The sequence below is a fragment of the Mauremys mutica genome, chromosome 6, assembly GCF_020497125.1.
Source record: "Mauremys mutica isolate MM-2020 ecotype Southern chromosome 6, ASM2049712v1, whole genome shotgun sequence".
Classification (NCBI taxonomy): Eukaryota; Metazoa; Chordata; order Testudines; family Geoemydidae; genus Mauremys; species Mauremys mutica.
The window spans coordinates 19,276,109-19,295,332 of record NC_059077.1 but is presented as its reverse complement, the minus strand read 5'-3'; the positions used below and the strand labels follow the sequence as shown (position 1 = coordinate 19,295,332).

At 39.6% G+C, this 19,224-nt stretch overlaps 1 protein-coding gene across 3 annotated transcripts in view; it reads right to left on the bottom strand.

Annotated features, from left to right (window-relative positions):
* Positions 1-19,224, bottom strand: part of WDR7 (WD repeat domain 7) — a 349,222-nt gene that overhangs the window by 253,183 nt on the left and 76,815 nt on the right. For all 3 annotated transcript variants that reach the window (XM_045021793.1, XR_006580538.1, XR_006580539.1), the window contains exons 15-16: positions 2,186-2,955; positions 1,602-1,690 (exon numbers count right to left, since the gene is read on the bottom strand). In XM_045021793.1, coding sequence (XP_044877728.1) covers positions 1,602-1,690; positions 2,186-2,955 — 859 coding nt within the window. The remainder of the gene's footprint in view (positions 1-1,601; positions 1,691-2,185; positions 2,956-19,224) is intronic.

Genomic DNA, 19,224 nt, shown 5'->3' with positions numbered 1-19,224 from the left:
AGCTGTTGTCCCTTGTGGCAAACAGACTGATCACTGGATACCCGATGCTGCAAAGATGACTCAGAACACTGGACTTCAGAGACCACTCGTGATTCAGGGAAAAATTCCTGGTCAGATGGTCTGCAATATGATTCTGTACCCCTGGGCAAGTGATCAACTATCAGAGAGATACTCTAATCAATGCAAAATTGACAACCTGATCGCCTCTTGGCAGAGCATGCTGGAGTGTGCTCCTCTTTGCCTGTTAACACAATACATCACAGTGGTATTGTTGGTAAGTATGTGAACTTTATGTGATCTAGGAAAGTGAGACAGGCATTGTTGATGGCCCAAAGCTCCAGGACATTGATATGCAGTGGAGCTTCCTACTCCGACCACAGGCCCTGAATCTTCAGCGACCCCAGATGTGCTCCCCAACCAATCAAGGAGGTGTTGGTGAGAACAGTCCTCATTGGAAAGCACCAGATGAAGGGAATGCCTTCAGATACGTTCCCTTGAACTGTTCACCAGTGCCAGGAGTCCAGGATCAATGAAGGGAGGTACAGTCCTGGGCCACATGTGAAGAGGTCAAAGGTGCACCTTTGCGAATTGAATCTCCTGCATGCATGCAGACGTTTGGCTTAAGAACCTCAGGCATATGTGAACCTTCATGGAAGGCTCAGAATGCAGATGGTAGCAAATTGTCCAGAAAAACTTGGTTAGCAGAAACACTCTCAAACTCGTAGAGTCTATTAGGGCCCCAATGAACTTGATTTTCTGAGTGGGAACCAAGATTGACTTTCTGGTGTTTACGACGAGACCCAGATGGTTGAGTAAGTGAAGTATAATGTGTAAGTGAAAAAGGACTTCTTCCCTGGACCTGTCCCTGAGAAATCAGTCGTCCAAATATGGGAAGACATGGATTTCCTTTTTCCTGAGGTACACTATCACCGCGACCATACATTTGGTAAAAACCCAGGAGCCAGAAGACAGATCAAAGGGAAGGACTGTGTACTGAAAATGGCAGTGCACTATAACGAACTAGAGAAATGTTCTGGGGCTCAGGAGACTTGCCACATGGAAATAAGCATCCTGAAGGTCCAGAGCAGCAAACCAGTCATTCTGACTCAAAGCAGGGAGGGTAGCTGATTGGGTAACCACGTGGACCCTCATGTATCTGTTATATTTGTTGAGGTTGCAGAGGTCAAGCATAGGTCTTAACCCTCCTTTGGATTTGGAAATCAGGAAGTACCCTGACACCGGTGTTCTGGAGGAACTTCCTCTACCACTCCCAAGACCAGCAAAGAGTTGAGGAGCAATATCTTTTGAGAGGGGTTCCTGACAAGGGTCAGAGAAGGAGGGGGAAGAGAGTAGTGGAGTTTGGTCATCGTTTATATGAAGCAGACAGTTAAATGTCATGTGATCACACTATGTTAATATCAGCACTTCATTATACTGATTAAAAAACACATGGATCTCAATCATACACATTTTCATATGGAATATCATAGTATTTTCTTTTTATAGCTAGAAACCAATACAACGTGATCATCACTACAGAGTAGCTAGACCATTTCAGTCTAGAGTTAAAATGGCAGTTATCTCACAGGCTTTAATTTTACCTTGTTTAATTTGCCCTTGAGCTGCACTACTGGAAGCTGGTAGGGGAGCCTTCATTTTAGACAGTTCTGGGGTGCCTGGCCTAGGAGGCCTAAAAATAAAATGAGACAAAACATTCAAAGCTTATTCTCCAAAAGATATTTATTCTGATTTAAGTGTCCCATTAAAAGTGTGTCCCATCAAAACACTTTAGTTGCTATTAAAATTTAGGCTTATTAGCAATTCACAGATAACCCTAATTTCTCACCAAGTATAACTGAAATATCATCAGTATAATTTATTTAGAATTTGATAAACTATTTAAAAGTTATTAAGAAAACAATAAATAAAATATGTGAGCCTAATTCTCACTCTCTTACAACCATTTTATGTGCTGTCACACTGGTGTAAAAAAAACCCATAACAATGTATAACATAATGGATACCCATATCATGTTCATCTGGTGTGGCTGTAATAGGTGTTCAATAGCACAAAGCTATAAAGAGTAACAATTAAATGAAACAAAAATATTGTTTTACAATAAAAGAAATCAAAAGGCAAACGGGTTATTACAAGATAAGTAAATACACTGAATCCTTTTCATACCTTATTGGACCCTTCTTCATATGGTCTCCAATAAATGTTGCATTAGTCATACTCATCAAAGTATTCGCCAAAGAGATAATAGATAGGAGATGCTGAGTAGTGACTGCACGTGATACTCCATATGTCCCCCTTCCTAGTCCCTCTGTAATGGACATTTTCCTTCCCACTTCCACACTACCAAATGATGGTTTGCCTATGGACTGGTTATATCCTGGAAGCATCAGAGACATGTGGCCTCCTCTAGATAGCAGACCAAAGGACACAGAACAGTGCGGTTTAAGCATGCCAAGACGATCAAGACAAACATCATCTAGAACTTCATTCAAACCCCAGGCATGAAGACAGGACATAAAAAGCTTTGCTGTGTCCATGGTTAGATTATATTCTAATAGGGTTAATGGTTTAGATTTGCTGGAGCGATATTCTGGGTCACTGTCTTCCCTTCTCTGTCTCACTGAGTCTTCATCCTCATCTTCATCATCAAGAAGATGTTCTTTTATGTTCTCTTTGATCGTTTCCTTGACTTGCTGGAAGAGCACTGCTGCTCGTTTGCCAGCCAGAAAAGACCCCCCTTTATCAGAACTTCCAGATGCTTTCTGTAAATTCTCTGGGGAAATGAGTGCAGTATTAGGCCTAGAGGCTTCTTCAGTCAGTAGCTGAATAATCAGAGCTTCTACATCAAAGAAAAGCACATGTATATCTGGATCTGTTAGGTTAGTCTTTATGGCTTGAACCATCAGAGAATTGTGTGAATATTTAGGCAAATTCCCCTGCAATTAAAAAAGAAAAAAAGTACTGATTAAAATGAAAATAACATCTTCACTTTATTAGTATTTTCAATCTTTCCACAAAGTTAGTTTATAAACATAAGCATCACACGTAAGAAAAGTTTGAGAACTCATGAGATTTAAAATATGTAATGCAAGTGCCAACGGAAAACATTATATGATTCCATTTAAGACACCATACACAAGACAGGAAACATAATAGCTTTGAAATATCATTGGGCGGGTTTTAGCTTAAGTACATGCAAATTTTAGTTACATAACTTCATCAATGAAATACCAATCATTAGTTCACCAGTCACTTCTCATTGGTTCTTTAGATCATGAACCCTAAAAGATAACAGCTATTCTACAAATATAAAATAAACCCATATATTCTGGTCTAAAATTCAAACCAAACAAAAGAAAGAAAATCTTTGGCATTTCAGACACTAATAAATTTAAAAAAAAAACAAGGGGACAATCTAGCCTACTATGCCAATGTATGTGACCAGAAGCTGAAACAAAGTAAAATAGATATTCCTTAAATTTGCATTTTTCTTCACTGTTCCACCCGTCTTCCCCAAAAACAAACACACACTACTGATAGAGAAAAGCCAGCAGGGGTGTAAAGAAAAATGGAACAAACAACACCAACAATGATTTCTAAGTACTATTAGAATTCTATTTTCTCCCTGTAACCAAAGTAAACATTAATTCCTGAGGAAAACACGTTTATATATTTATATAGCACTTGAATACCTGCTACATCAGAAACGTGATAGTTTCCTTTTAAAATGTCATATATACAAAGGGCAATTGCTAAGCTATTATTCTTGCTGCTCAGTTTAAGCAATGGACTGCAATATGTAAGGGTCTGAGGGGGGAAAAAAAATAAAAGGATTGATATGTGGTCAATGGATAGCATTTCTAAAAACCCAAAATGTGGAAAAACTATGGGTGGAGTGCAGTAACTAGTTGAGTAATCAAATAAGGCGGGTTTTTTTGGTACTTGATTGCGGTCAGCTACTGTTTCTTTTTCTTCTGAAAATGCAGTCTTTTGTTATAATTTATGGAATTGTAAGATCTGAGGGGACATGTACCTGTATCTTTGCCTTCATGTTTAAAGTAACTGTCCACTGGGAATACAAAAGTTATTTTTATCATTTAAAATTAAATACCATTACCTTGTACAAGGCTGAGAACAGATAATAAAGTTACCTTTAGCAGTTTTGATATCCATCAGATTGAATGGTTTGCTAGAGCATTGCTGCATTTGGTGAGAGCTGGGCAACAGTGGGGGAGGTTTAGGTTGGATATTAGGAAAAACTATTTCACTAGGAGGGTGGTGACACACTGGAATGGGTTACGTAGGAATCTCTATGCTTAGAGGTTTTTAAGGCCCAGCTTGACAAAGCCCTGCCTGGAATGATTTAGACTATAACAGGGTTCAAAAAAGACCTAGATAAATTCATGGAGAGTAGGTCCATCTATGACTATTAGCCAGAACTAGCCTGTTTCCCAGAAGCTGGAAATGAGTGACAGTGGATGGATCACTTGATGGTTACCTGTTCTGTTCATTCCCTCTGAAGCACCTGGCATGGGCCACTGTCCAGGGACAGGATGCTAGGCTGGATGGACCTTTGGTTCTTATGTTCTTATGTTGTCTTTTATCATTTTTCTGTGTTAGTTCATTGGAGAGCATAGTCATGGTCTGATTTCACCCACTGAAAAATAAATCCCACTGACCACACACCCCTAGTTATAACGTACCAACCCACACTAGCACCCATATAATCAACAATTGCAAACCATGCTTGATAGGGCTCCATCCTGAAAGAAATCTTTCCTGAACTCCCTCTTCTGGCCTTCAAACAATGCCCCTTCCCCCAGCCTCACCAAAGCTCATCATCAGAAGCAAGCTCCCCACAGACCAGGACACAACAACTTAAAGCAGCATCAAACCCTGCCAGAACAGATGCAAAACATGCAGACATATCTTCACTACTATGAAGATAAATAACCCCCTCAACACACCTCTCAAGATGAATGGGTCCTACTTATCAACATGTAGTGCACCTCATCCAGTGCATCAAATGCCCCAACAAGAACTATGTGGGTGAAACCTGACAATCACTGTGCTCTCCAATAAACTCACACAGAAAAATGATAAAGACAAAAACTGAGGAAGAGCTGTGTAGTTCAAAAACTTGTCTCTTTCACAAACAGCTGGTCCAATGAAAAACAGTACCTCAACTACCTTGTCTCTCTCATATCCTGAGATCAACACAGCTACAGCACTGCAAACAACATAGAAATTGCCATACAGATCAGACTAGCACTCCGCCTAGTCTAGTCTAGTCTAGACTAGAATAACCTGCCCTTAGTGTAAGTTTCTTCCTAACCATAGGTAAATAGTGACTGGCTTATACATTTAAGCTCTATATTTCTTCTAAAACAAACTGTTATATTTAGTATAATTTTGGATATGAAGAGGCTGGTATCACTGATGGAGGTGGGATTGACAACTTAGTTATATATAAGATGCTATAGTAGGCAAAAACCAAGGTAAGTCTTAAAACTGAACACTATCAGTTTGTATCTGATATAATAGAAATGGGGGAAAGATGTAAATAGCGAGGTGATGCAATCAATAATAAAGACCTCTATTACTTTTCCCCTCTGTTGACTAAACAGCCTTCTTTTTTCCCCTACTACTCTTTCCAACTAGAAGTCTTTCAGTGTTTCTATCGTAAGTTCTTTTGAGGTGAAGTGATTAGAAGTGAATAAAGTACTCAAGGTGAAGGCTTAGGACCAACTTATATAATTATATTCTCAATATTATTTTCTATGCCATTCTTTATACATCCTAACATTTTGTTTGCTTTTTGACTGCCTCGGTGCACTGAGCAGGTATCTTTCTTGTGCTGTCCCCAATGAAGGCTGCATCTTTCTTTGTGTGCTTACAATTAAATTTAGAACCCATTGAGCTGCATGAGTGCTTTACTCCTCCAAGATGCACTACCTAGAATTTTTCAACACTGAATTTCAGCTTCCATTGTGGTGACTATTTTTGCCTATGTTTTTAGGCCCCCTTGAGTCCCTCAAAGTCTTATCTAGACTAACCTAAATAATTAAATCTGCAAAATTTTGCAACTTAACTGTTCATTCCATCTCCAGACCCTTAACAAATCTGTTCAACACTAAGTCCTCGCAGGGATCCTAGATGCATACCATTTAACCTTTGGCCAATTTGAAAACTGGCCATTTATTCCTATCTTTTTTCTCTGTCTCTTTGCTCGTTTCTTCTAATCCAAGATAGTACGTCCTTTCAACCCCATGGCTACTTCATTTCCTTTAAGAGGTTCTTGTGGAGGACTGTGTCACACATTTGTTGAAAACCTAGGTAACTGACATCTACTTTTTTTCCTTGCATCACCATTTTGACATGATCAGGAAATTATAGTATATTGGAAAGGCATAATTTTCATTAACAGAAGTAATGGGAAGAGACTGTCTAGGAAGGAGTATGGCAGAAAGGGATCTAGGGGTTATAGTGGACCACAAGCTAAATATGAGTCAACAGTGTGATGCTGTTGCTAAAAAAGCAAACATGATTCTAGGATGCAATAACCGGTGTGTGGGGAGCAAGACACGAGAAGTCATTCTTCTGCTCTACTCTGTGCTGGTCAGGCCTCAGCTGGAGTATTGTGTCCATTTCAAAAAAGGTGTGGAGAAATTGGAGAGGGTCCAGAGAAGAGCAACAAGAATGATTAAAGGTCTAGAGAACATGACCTATGAAGGACGGCTGAAAGAATTGGGTTTGTTTAGTTTGGAAAAGAGAAGACTGAGAGGGGACATGATAGCAGTTTTCAGGTAAATAAAAGGGTGTCATAAGGAGGTGAGAGAAAACTTGTTCATCTTAGCCTCTAAGGATAGAACAAGAAGCAATGGGCTTAAACTGCAGCAAGGAAGGTTTAGGTTGGACATTAGGAAAAAGTTCCTAACTGTCAGGGTGGTTAGACATTGGAATAAACTGCCTAGGGAGGTTGTGGAATCTCCATCTCTGGAGATATTTAAGAGTAGGTTAGATAAATGTCTATCAGTGATGGTCTGGACAGTATTTGGTCCTGCCAAGAGGGCAGGGGACTGGACTCGATGACCTCTCGAGGTCCCTTCCAGTCCTTGAGTCTATGAGTAATGCTGGTTTGTCCTCCATATTCTCCTGCTCTCCTAAGTGTTTTATAAAATGCTCTAATTATTGTTTCAACCATTCTAATAGATTAGTAACCTTATTTCAGTACCAAATTCCCAAGATCATTCTAGCACCTTTTTTTTTTAAAAAGAGAAGTACATGTGCTATTCCCCCATCTAACAGTATAGTAGATTATTTTAATGAGAGTGCATATTTATGTTAGAAACTCAGGTCACGCCACACTTTAATTCCTTCAGAAGTCTTGTATAAAGATTATGAACTCCTAGTTATTTGGAGCTGTTCATCTTATCAGTTTCTTTCAGAATTTCTTCTTTTGGACATTTGTCTTCTGCAGTGCTTTATTTATTACCTGAATGGGGTCATTATCACTACAGCAGATGTTCAAGAAAAGACTGACCTTATCTTCCTCTTCCTTTACACTCTGCTTCCTTTACACTCTGATAGGGCTTATTTGTTTTTGAGATCTTCATCTATTTACTCCACACAATTCCTCTTAACCTTTATAATTTCCAATTTACATTTTATCTGAAATACTTTGTGTTCCCTTCTACTGGCTTCAGTTGGGAAGGATTCACACTTTTTGGAGGACATTAGCTTACTTCTTGAATCAACTTTTCTATGTTATTTAGGACCAAACAAGTCAAGAGTATCCTCTCCTCTTGTGTGCTCTAGAACTAATGCTAAGAAGCAATCATTTAATGGGTTGAGAAATTGCTTCTATAAACCTTGCTCAGCTGTGATATGTGGCTAGCTGGGTGGGGGGGTCAAAGTCATCATTATTGCATCTGTATTTGATTTAGTTATATCTTTGATTTTCCTCCACAGTGCACATTTAATGTATTTTCCTGATTCAGAGGCTGTTAGTACAATGCTACTAATATATTTTTATGATGATGATTTGGAATTGGTATGCATACAGATTATGATACATGGTCCTTTCCACTTGAAATCTAATGTGATAAAATTTCTACACACTCTTTCAAATACAGTGCTATTCCCCCACCACAACCTAATGTGCGCTTCCAGTACAGTTTATAATATACAACAAAGTGCCCTGGTTTGACATTCCCCATGTTTCGAAAGTGTCTATTACAATCAGTCTCCATCCAGTCTTCTTTAGCTAGGCATTCTAGCTCACCTATTGTTTTGCTTTTAAGCTTCTTGCAACAATATATAGAAATGTATAGCTTTTATTCTTGACCACATTCTTTTATTTAACTCCTTTCCTTAAGGCCCTGTTATTTCTCTGGAACGTACTTGTGATAACAAACTGGACCTTCTTCAATTCAGTTTTAAATTTCTGTTTGCTGGATATACAGTTTTGTATTAATGAAACCCCTAGCAGATGTCTTTGGGTATGTCTATATTGAAAAACTACAGCGGCACCGCTGCAGTGCAGATACTACTGTAACAGAGGGAGTGCTTCTGTCACTGTAGGAAATCCACCTCTCTGAGAGGTGTTAGCTAGGTTGACAGAAAAATACCTAGTGGTGTCTACACCAGGGCCTTATTTGGCTTAATTACATTATACAAGGCATAAATTTTTTCACAGCTCTGAGCAATCTAGTTGAGCTTACCTAACTCTGTAAAGTAGACCAGCCCTTAGGGCATATCTACACTACAAACTTCCGCCACCACAAGTTACATCAGCATAAAGCTGTCGCAGTATGCATAGCGCTTGTCTGTATGCATACTTGGCTCTCTGCATCCGCCCTGCAATACTCAGCAGGAGTGCTTGTTTCAATGCACAGTGCAATACACCATGGATAGGTATCCAATGTGCAACTTGCCACCATCCAGCACACTGACTTATGGGAAGTTTTGGCAATGCATGGTGGGGAAGAAATGAGTCATGCAGGAGTGACTTGGACAGAGGGGTCAAGTTCACATCATGCAACTTTCTCGACCCCATAATGCCATCTCTGTACCATAATTTTTGTAAATCCCACAAAGAACCCACAAGGGACTTGTCACGGTCCTCCATCTCTGACAGAACGATGGAGCCTGCACAGCTCTGCACTATTGTCAGAAGCATTGCAAACACAAGATGCACAATCCTCTGGTATTTGCAAAGCTGCAAGAGCCTTGGGGAACATGACAATTTCCTGGATGTCAGATTACTGTGGGACATAGCACATAGAAATTAATAGGCAGCAGGTTTAAAACAAATAAAAGGAAGTTCTTCTTCACGCAGCGCATAGTCAATTTGTGGAACTCCTTACCTGAGGAGGTTGTGAAGGCTGGGACTATAACAATGTTTAAAAGGGGACTGGATAAATTCATGGTGGCTAAGTCCATTAGTGGCTATTAGCCAGGATGGGTAAGGAATGGTGTCCCTAGCCTCTGTTCGGCAGAGGATGGAGATGGATGGCGGGAGAGAGAGAGAGATCACTTATTGGCTGGGGCTGCCTGCAGAGCAGACTCCATCTTGGCAACGAGGATGCTAAAGTTACATATGGAACAGAGCTTAAAAGACGGGGAAGGAGTATTCATGTCCATTTTAGCTACACATATATCAACCCTGGCTTTAACAGATCAGTGTAGGTGAAGCTGTGTTTGTTCTTAATGTCCCTCGATATGGAGTGACGGGGCAGGAATGTGGGCCCTGATGCCACATGGAATGTTGAGGGAAGTATAGGGAATGTTGCCATTCTCCATGGACTGCAAAGGGAGGCAAGCCCAGGAGTGTTGAAACTGTAGGTCCAGAATTGTCTGCAGCATCAGCGTTTGCTGCCAGAGAAGCCCCATTATGTCCTGGTACATCTTCCTCTCTGACTCCTTGGCCTGTCTCCTGTTCGCTCTTTCCTTCACCATACAGTCTGCAACATTCATGATCCATGCCCTCTGTTCATCGTCTGATGCAGCACTGGCTTGCAGGATCTCGCTGAACATGTCACTCCTAGTCCTCTTCTTTCTCCTCCTTATCTGGCTCAAGCATTTCACTGGTATGGAGGGGGAACCCCTCAAGGCTACAATGGCAGCAGCTACATATAACACACAGGTACCATTGTCAGTACAGTGTCACAAGAAAGCAAGAAAGCAAAAGATGAGAGTCAGAATTCCCTTCCCTTGCTCACTTTTAAATAATACAGGCTTATTGACACTTCTGCTTCAGAGTGCCTGTGGACGGTGCCGCTCACAGCACCAGCCATGCTTCGTATGGCCCTCCAGGGGGTGAGGGAAATGAGGAGAGAACTGCTCAGTTGAGTATGAGTATTGGGCAATGACACTGAATACTGGCACCGTTTTCGTGGGTGGTGTTGATTTTAGCTAATCTCACTCTGGACGGTAGCAAAGGCAGAGAGAGCACAGCTGCTGCTGGGGTTCAAAAGCCACCCCCAGGCAGCGTGCTGCTAACCTGTTTACTGCAATGGTGCCTGCTGAAGTTATCATCGACTGGCACAGGAAAGCGTCCAATCGCAGAGGAAGAAATAAGGCTGCCAGAAATCTTTGGAAGAGGATTCCAGAGAAAGCCATTATGGAAGCTCTGGGTCTTAAACTTTTCCCTAATCATCTAAATTAATCATTCAGGATCTCTCTCCTATCTCCTGATATCAGTACAAGTACAGTAGAACCTCAGAGTTATGAACACCAGAAGTACAATCTGACCTCATTTTGAACTGGAATTATGCAATTAGGCAGCAGCAGAGACCAAAAAAAAAAAAAAAAAAAGCCAATGCAGTACAGTACTGTGTTAAACGTAAACTACTGAAAAAAATAAACGGAAAGTTTAAACTAAGATTTGACAAGGTAAAGAAACTGTTTCTGTGCTTGTTTCATTTAAATTAAGATGGCCAAAGGCAGCATTTTTTTTTGAATAGTAAAGTTTCAAAGCTGTATTAAGTCAATGTTCCATTGTAGAACTTTTGAAAGAATAACCATAACATTTAGTTCAGAGATACAAACATTTCAGAGTTACGAACAACCTCCATTCCCAAGGTGTTTGTATCTCTGAGGTTCTACTTTATGTACCATTACTATGCCTTCTTTAGCATTCATTAGAATGTTTTTATAAAAACCCATCTAAGATCAACCCATATCTCAACCAGTAGGCAAGTCACTGAATGGTTCTCAGCGCTATCACACAGGGCTTTGGAGCTGTGCACCGGCTCCGCTCCAGCTCCAGGCAAAAACCTGCAGCGCCACTGCTCTGGAGCTGCTCTGCACTCCAGCTCCGCACTCCGCTCCAAAGCCCTGCTATCACATGCTCATTTTGTCAGTATTTCTAAGGACTGAATCCCCTAACATGCTACTTGGTCGACAACTTAGTCTCCTGGAGAGAACTTCTCAATGCATTAGGCATGAATCAACCTCCTCTCCGTCTGCCAGAAAATGGGTCTCATCAGTCCCTCCACTCAACTTCGGTCTCCACTCATGACAGACTTCCTCACCGGGAGTACCATGACAGAGGTATGTCTGCTCCAGCATCTCTGTAAATAAATATATGTGCTGTCTTCCTCTACTCTTCCAGTTCATCAACTCTGACCTCAAGCTGCGGTTCTTGGACCTTCAGATGCATGAGCTGCTTGCATCAGGGACATACACATGCCACCTGGCTACAAGGTGAATAGTCACACATGTAAGTAATCTAACATTTGCTCTTACACAGAGTTTGGATTGCTTAAAAATGAACACTTCCATGGGCCTCTTAACAGGTGTTTGGCAAGGGAGAGGGCCAGCTGAAAATACATGCCTAAGGACTGATTTTTAAATATGCAGAACCTACTTACAGCAAGTTATAGTGTGCATGGAGGCTCTCCATCAAACCAGAACTCAGATCAACTGAGTTAATCTTCAATAGCATCTGCTGCTCTGCTAAATATTTTTTCCAACTTGTCCTCTTAGTTCAGCATCCCAGTTTAAATCCTTATTTCTTTTGCAGCATAAAAATTAGACTCTCTTTCCAGCGGTCTCTTCACTTTGGACATGAAGACACTTATAAACAAGAACCTGTTCTCCCAATCCCTTTTTTCCTGTTACATTTTAGTACATAGCTCAACCATCAGCAACAGCACTGACTGAACACCCAGATGGCCTAAGACAATCAGAAAAAAAACAATGAATAGCCAAGTTCTGTGTTACAGGGACAGAGAATCAAGAAGTTCCATTTATTTAATAAATTAGCCATGAAAGACAGATCACAGGAAATGAGAGTGTGGAAGGAAATTACTCAATTTCTCAGTATCGATGAGAAAAAGCTGAGAGAGAAGAAGCCATTTTTAAACATGTTATTTTTTTAAATGGTATAATAGAAGGGGGGATCTGATTTACAATGCATTAATTACTCATGCCTTATGTACTATAAAGTCTAATAATTTATCAGAATACAGTGTACAGAACTATATTTATTTATACAAGACATTTTGTTTATGGCAGGAGGGGGGACAATATAGTGAAAGTTAGAGATAACATAGAAGAAATATTTTAGCTATAAAATCTCTACACATACGTTGCTACCAATGCATCTCTTATATATGCTACCCACTATGGTTGAAGGATAGATATGCAGTGATTAACAACATCTTAATTAGATTTGGAAAATTTGTTCATTAAAAATGGACTCATCTAGAGCACAGTTTTGAAATCATACTTGTGCAGCTGTAATATTTAAGAGTCCAACCCTACAAGCATGCAAACAGACACATTTGAGTTCAATGGGAACAATCACATACATAAACTTAAGCACATGGTTAGTATTTGTCAAGTGCATCATGGTATGCTAAAGGATATACTGTATAAATATTAATGAAATGTTTTTGAACACAGAATATGTAAAAAAAAAGAAGAAAAAAAATGGCTCTAAAATGGGAATGGATCGCTGATGCCCTCTGCTGTCCTACTGTTGTCACTACTAAAATACTAGTAAGCATTAATTCCAGAATCAAATCATTTCTGAGGAGTCACTTCAAAAACTTAAAGTAGGCTAATTTAATTACCTTATACTCCTATTTGACAGGTTACTGTTAGGTATGAGAATTTAATTATTATTAGTGCTCACATATGAGCTATCAGCAATAATTAAAGAACATATTAAGCATGCTCGGTGTTCAGCTGACCGCCATATTTGGGGTCGGGAAGGAATTTTCCTCCAGGGTAGATTGGCAGTGGCCCTGGAGGTTTTTCGCCTTCCTCCGAAGCATGGGGCAGGGGTCGCTTGCTTAAGGAGTGGGTGGATCGGCTTATGTGGCCTGCATCTTGCAGGAGGTCAGACTAGATGATCATAATGGTCCCTTCTGATCTTGAATTCTATGATTCTATGATTGAAAAACTGAAGCAGATATTCTCTCTTTTAATATGCAATTTCAAGGATTTTCCAATTTGCCACCATCAGAATTTAGCCTCTGTTACATTTTAATTTTCTTCATTATAGGCAATATCTTGAGCAGGTGACTTTCCCATCCATTCTATGACAAATTCATAAGCCCTTTGTAGGGGCAAAGCTTATCCCCTTCCTGTGTTTGACTCCAATAACAAACAAATACACATGAAACAAGTCCAGCCCAAACCTTCTCTTCAGGCTTTACCCCTAAAGTTCCTCCTTGAGGAGTTATTTAGCTACCCTCTAGAGTCCCTCTGCCTCAGACCCAAGATATCACTGTCAGGGAGCCTAGTTTTGACGTTTGCTTTCTCCCTTTTTATTCCATCAAGCTAGAGGGTCTCTTCAACCTGATATTGCTGGCAAGAATTTCAGGGTGGCCAGCTTCAGCCCAGCAAGATCAAATCAGGAAGAGATTGAGGAGTTGTATGGGCTGTGTGTACCCTACTATAGATATGTAAAACTAATTATTCTTCCAAAAGTTCAAATAATAAAAAAGCAAAATATAGTTGAAAAGGTTTAAATTTAAATAATGAGGGGGAGGGGAATCTAACACCACACAAGGTCAATGCTCATGACTAAATATGGGACATTTATCAAGAACATGTAACCTTACTATTATCCTCACTACAGTTTAATAAAACTTATACAAACATTTGCTTGGGATATATATGTTTTATTTTATTTGCCCTCAAATGCTGAAATGACTGTTTAAAAACAGCCAATTTCAAAATATTGGCATACAAACCAACTTAGAAAAATAGCTCTCTAAACAGATTTCTCTTGTTGATAATAGTATTAAAATCAAAATATAAAATCAAAAACAGAATTCAAAAACATAAATGCTTCCAGCTTATGCAATAATTTTAACCTGAAACTTAAAGAGCAAAAACTGATTATCATATATTGACACTAAATTCCTTTGTTTTTTCCTTAAACGGTTAGGTTATTTGCCTATTTCTTTGGGGGCGCGGGGGGTTTACAGCAAAGAATCCTGTGGCACCTTATAGACTAACAGACGTTTTGCAGCATGAGCTTTCATGGGTGAATACCCACTTCTTCTGATAATGTAACATCCGTACAATTTACTTAAACTTCACTCTAAAATCTAAATCTTCACTGAAAGCTCCAGTTAGCATGGTTGTCATTCAAGCATTTATTTATTACTCTCATTGATAAATAGCCCATTATTATACTATCTGGGTAATATTTTCTAAATGCACACACAAATGCATACAATTCATCAACATGTGCCTTACTAATGGTTAATGAAATGATTTTAATGAGTAACTGTAGTTTTATTTTCTTTACTGAACATATGTAAACATAGAAAAAAGTGTTGTTAAAACGTTTTAAATAGAAAAAGCAAATCCATTAAACTGTTCTTGTGTTAGATTTCATTAAAATCTTTCTCCCTTATTAGTTTCAGCAATGAGATTATTCAGCTACACATATATCCCCTCATTCTTCTTCTGTAAGCCCCATATGTATATTTTATTAACATTATTTCCTGGTTTCCCACAATGCACCATTATAAAATCAAACTTCAGCCACATCATAATGGAGGAATTTTTCAGGCAAGTCAATCTACTACAACTGACATGAAAAAATATGGATCGATGCTTCTGTGCTGCAACTTTAGTGTGTGTGCGCGCGCACACAAAGAGTAAGACTTCTTTATATTGGCTAAAGATCATACGGTAGGCCCTGACCCAGTTCCAACATTACCAATTATTGAAAGGGACACAGCTGATACAATATATGTGGATTTTAGTATTAATAATCTGGATTTTGTATTGTTTCACAAAATCATCTTATTTAAAAAAAATTCAACTCAACTTGGAAAGGAGAATGGTAAACCATAAACAAATAGTGATAAATACCAATATCAAATTGGAGATCAATATCTAGAGGAGTAGCAGAGGGATCAGTGTTGGCTTGGTATTATTAAGCATCTTTATTACCTATCTGGGACAGAAAGTAAACAGTAACTTCACTAAATACCTTTGTGCTTGCTAAGTCTAAAGAAAAAAAGAATAATCATGATGGTGGGAATTGTGATGACTGAAAGATATTGAAAAGGATATTAAAACTTTTTTAAAACATTTAAAATTATTAAGAGAGACAAGAAAAGGAAATCCACTACCATTGTGCAAGCTGTCATGAAATGGGAATTTTCTGTAATATTTTTTATGAATGATATGCATGGTAGCAACTTACTTGAGTGGGAGCAAAAAGATGCTCTGAGGGAAGAATGGTAGACATGAGGTGTTTATGTTACCATCTGGGGTGGTATGACTGGATTGGTAAAGTTCTGGCTGAAACTGACTCGTATCAATGGAGGATCCAGAAAGACAATGGGAACACTGAACAACTGACAAGGGAAACTCCAGCAGGCAGAACATTTAAACTCAGCAGGAGTCTGCCGGAGGAGGACAATGGACTAAGAGGTGACAGGAGGCTAGGAGAGACATAGGAGCTTACAGACAAAGGGACAGAAAAAGAGAGAGGAACAAAGGTAGTTCCTTCAGCAGCATGGCTCAAGAGAGCCCAGGCTTGGCCAGTAAGACTACATCTTAACCTTTGCTTCTCTGTGCTAACCTAAGGACTTCCTTATGCTGTGTCCCAGTTAACAAATAAACCTACACTGTTTTCAGAAAGGCCATCTGGCATCATTGCGAATACTTGCTATGCTGTACTGATCACTGAGGAAGGCAAAAAGTCTCTGACCAAGAGTCTATCTCAGTTGGACTTCCTGGGCAGAGCTCGCAGTGTGAAACAGGCGTGATGGAGCCCAGAATCTCAGTCCCGGAGGCAGTTTGGAGGCCTAAAGGAAGAGTAGAACCTCTCGGAGGTCTAAAGGGGTTCCTCCAAGTACCTGTTTAAAAGTTGGGGTGTAGCACAAATCTTGTGGGTCCATGACACAAGCATGGGTAACACATAAATGCATACAGAAATATACACTGAGGCGTTTATATTTTTCTCTCCTACCATCAGTGTGATGCGAACCTGCGGTGTGAACATACATTCAGATGTATGTAAAAATATGAGCAGAAACTGATCATCCAGTCTGCAGACTAATTATTCAGACAGAAGGCAAATTCTATGACAGAATACAGCTGACCTAGCTCATCCTGCTAGATGTAATGGTCATTACAGATTAGGTTCGGAGTAGGAATTTAAGTCTGCAGTAGAATTTCTTAATATAAGAAAGGCTGACTCTCAAAAAGGCATCCGAGTGTCTCCTTCACAAGGCATTCTCCAAAATTCAAAGGACAGGCTTGAAACGAGCAAGAAACCATGTTATATATTGTAAAACAACAATAGTTTGAATTGGTGCATCTAATTATACATAAAACCCAGCTTATTCATCTTTTTATTCATTTAAAACTCACTCCACCTCCCCAACTGTCTGCCAACGCTTCCCCTGCAGCACCAGAAACAGCTCTGATGTAAGCCAGCATCACTCCAGACAGCCACGGTCCTATCCCTGCTCCAGTTGCTCAGTACTGCCCCCATTCACAGCCTGCTGCATCACAGGGGAGGAGGGAGAGAATAGCTCTAGCTGCTTCAATGCTTTCTTCCCTGCCAGGCTGTGGCAGGCCAAGAATGAGCAAAATAAGAGCTCAGCTGGCTCTACATAAGCCTACTAAATAGTTAAACTATTGATTATAGCCCCTTGGCCTTTCTGAAATAATATATTCAGCCCACAGGCTGAACAGGTTAAACACCACTAGAGAAAGGGATCACTCAGACTAAGAGCCAATGTTATCCAGTAAGTCTGGATGCTGCATGATATAAAAGGAAAAATTAAGCAAGGTCAACTAACTGGTTCCTTTTACACTCTCTGTACCCTGCCAGATTGGTGAGGGGAAGTGTCTCCACCAACTGAGGGTAGGTCAGCAATCATGTGGACATAATGGTCGTGCAGCATAGTTGTGTGTAGATCACTTGTAGCACCACTTGGACTCTGTAGAGGAGTTTTGGCTCTAGAGTCTGACTGGGAGGTCTTGTTGCCACCTTCCTCCTCCTCTTACTTACATGTCACAAGCCAGGGAGGGGGTAAGAGGGGCTTTCAAGAGAACATGCATTCAGCAGACTCACTATCAATTTCACTGGCTCATGTAGTCAGTGGCTTCTTCAGGAGATCAGGTTTGTAAGTGGTTACTAAAAAAGAAAAAAAAAATGAGGGAGGGGGGGATTTTTGGTAGGACCATCCAGGATCCCAGGAAAGGCTCTGGATTTTGGAAAGGGCATTCCCAATTTTCAAGGTCATATGATAAGCTTAACTGAGGACAATGGGGTAAAGATGTAGAGGGATATCAGGAAACACTCACCTGAAAACATCTGGGTTTTCTCCACTGTGTGTGTGCACATGATTGTATATGTTCCTGTGTATGTGTCTGTATCTATATTAACATGTACCGCCACCCCAAGATACAGGGGTTTAAAAATTTGCCAAAATAAACTAGACTTGCGTCCTATCATAAACAATAGGCATTGACATGTTTTCGAGTCAAAATCCATAAAGATCGCATCTACATTTAAAAAAACTGAATGGAACTCTAATAGTTTGACATTGGACGAAATCTTGGGCCCTAATGATCTTACTGTATCTAATGCTACTATTTAGAGATGCCATTTCATTTTATGTTCTACTATGATTTCTGTTGAAACCAACTGTTATTTGTGTTTATTAAAATCAAACTGAGAGGAAGTTTCACGTTTGCAGAGCTCCATACTTTTACCACAGCACTCTAAATTTCTCTTAAAACTATCAGCGCTGTATGTGTACTCAGACTTCCAAAGGGAGTTAAAACTGTTTTGAAATTAAAAAACACTGTACCACTAAAGATTCGCACCCACCCAGGTTCAATAAAGTCTGTGTTGAAAGCCAGAGCATGCCTGATGTGTACGTGTTCTCCTGTACTGCAAAGAAAATGTGATTGATTTTTTCAAAGCACAGTCTATGTGAGCACCACAATTAAGACAATTACAATAATTCAAATACTGTATTCTGAAGTTAAAAAAAATAGCAAAATGTATAAAACAAAAGTACACTGGATTTTGGTGCTCTGAATTTTCAAAGATTTATCATCATCATCAAATGCATCACAGTAGTAAATTACCATACCTGTGACATTAAATATTCTGGATTTAAGTTTCCTAACAAAAACACTGAAGGTAAAAGAATGAATGCTTCATTTGCCACACTATGTGCACATTTCCCAACAAAAAAATATATATTATGCAACCCTCCACTTTAATCTTTCAGTTATTTTTCTGAATCTCTCTTGCCAGAGTCCGGAAGCTGAAGTCATAAAGAAGGTGTCTCTTTGCTAAGATTTCTCTCAAAGAGACCCGCAATCTCTGCACTGAAGAGTGGTGAAAGAAATCCCTAATGAGTCGAGAGTGGCAAGAGAAATCCCCGATGATTCTGTCAGCATACATTTTTCATAACGTGATTATCCCCCAGCAGCCTTTAGCTTCTTAGACTCCTTATCCTCCCAGCCCCCTTCTATAATTGTTTTCCTTGTAGACTAGGCAACAATTATCATTGCTGCAGGACTGAATATGTTCATAAGCTATACATAAACACTAGTTTCATATCAGGGGCTTTTATCACTAATTGCACTATAAAATGTGCTATTAAAACTGAGATAAACAAGATTGTTAAAAAAAAAAAATCACATAATGGGCCATGACCACTTAAAAGAAGTGTTTCATAAATGTCACAGTAAAA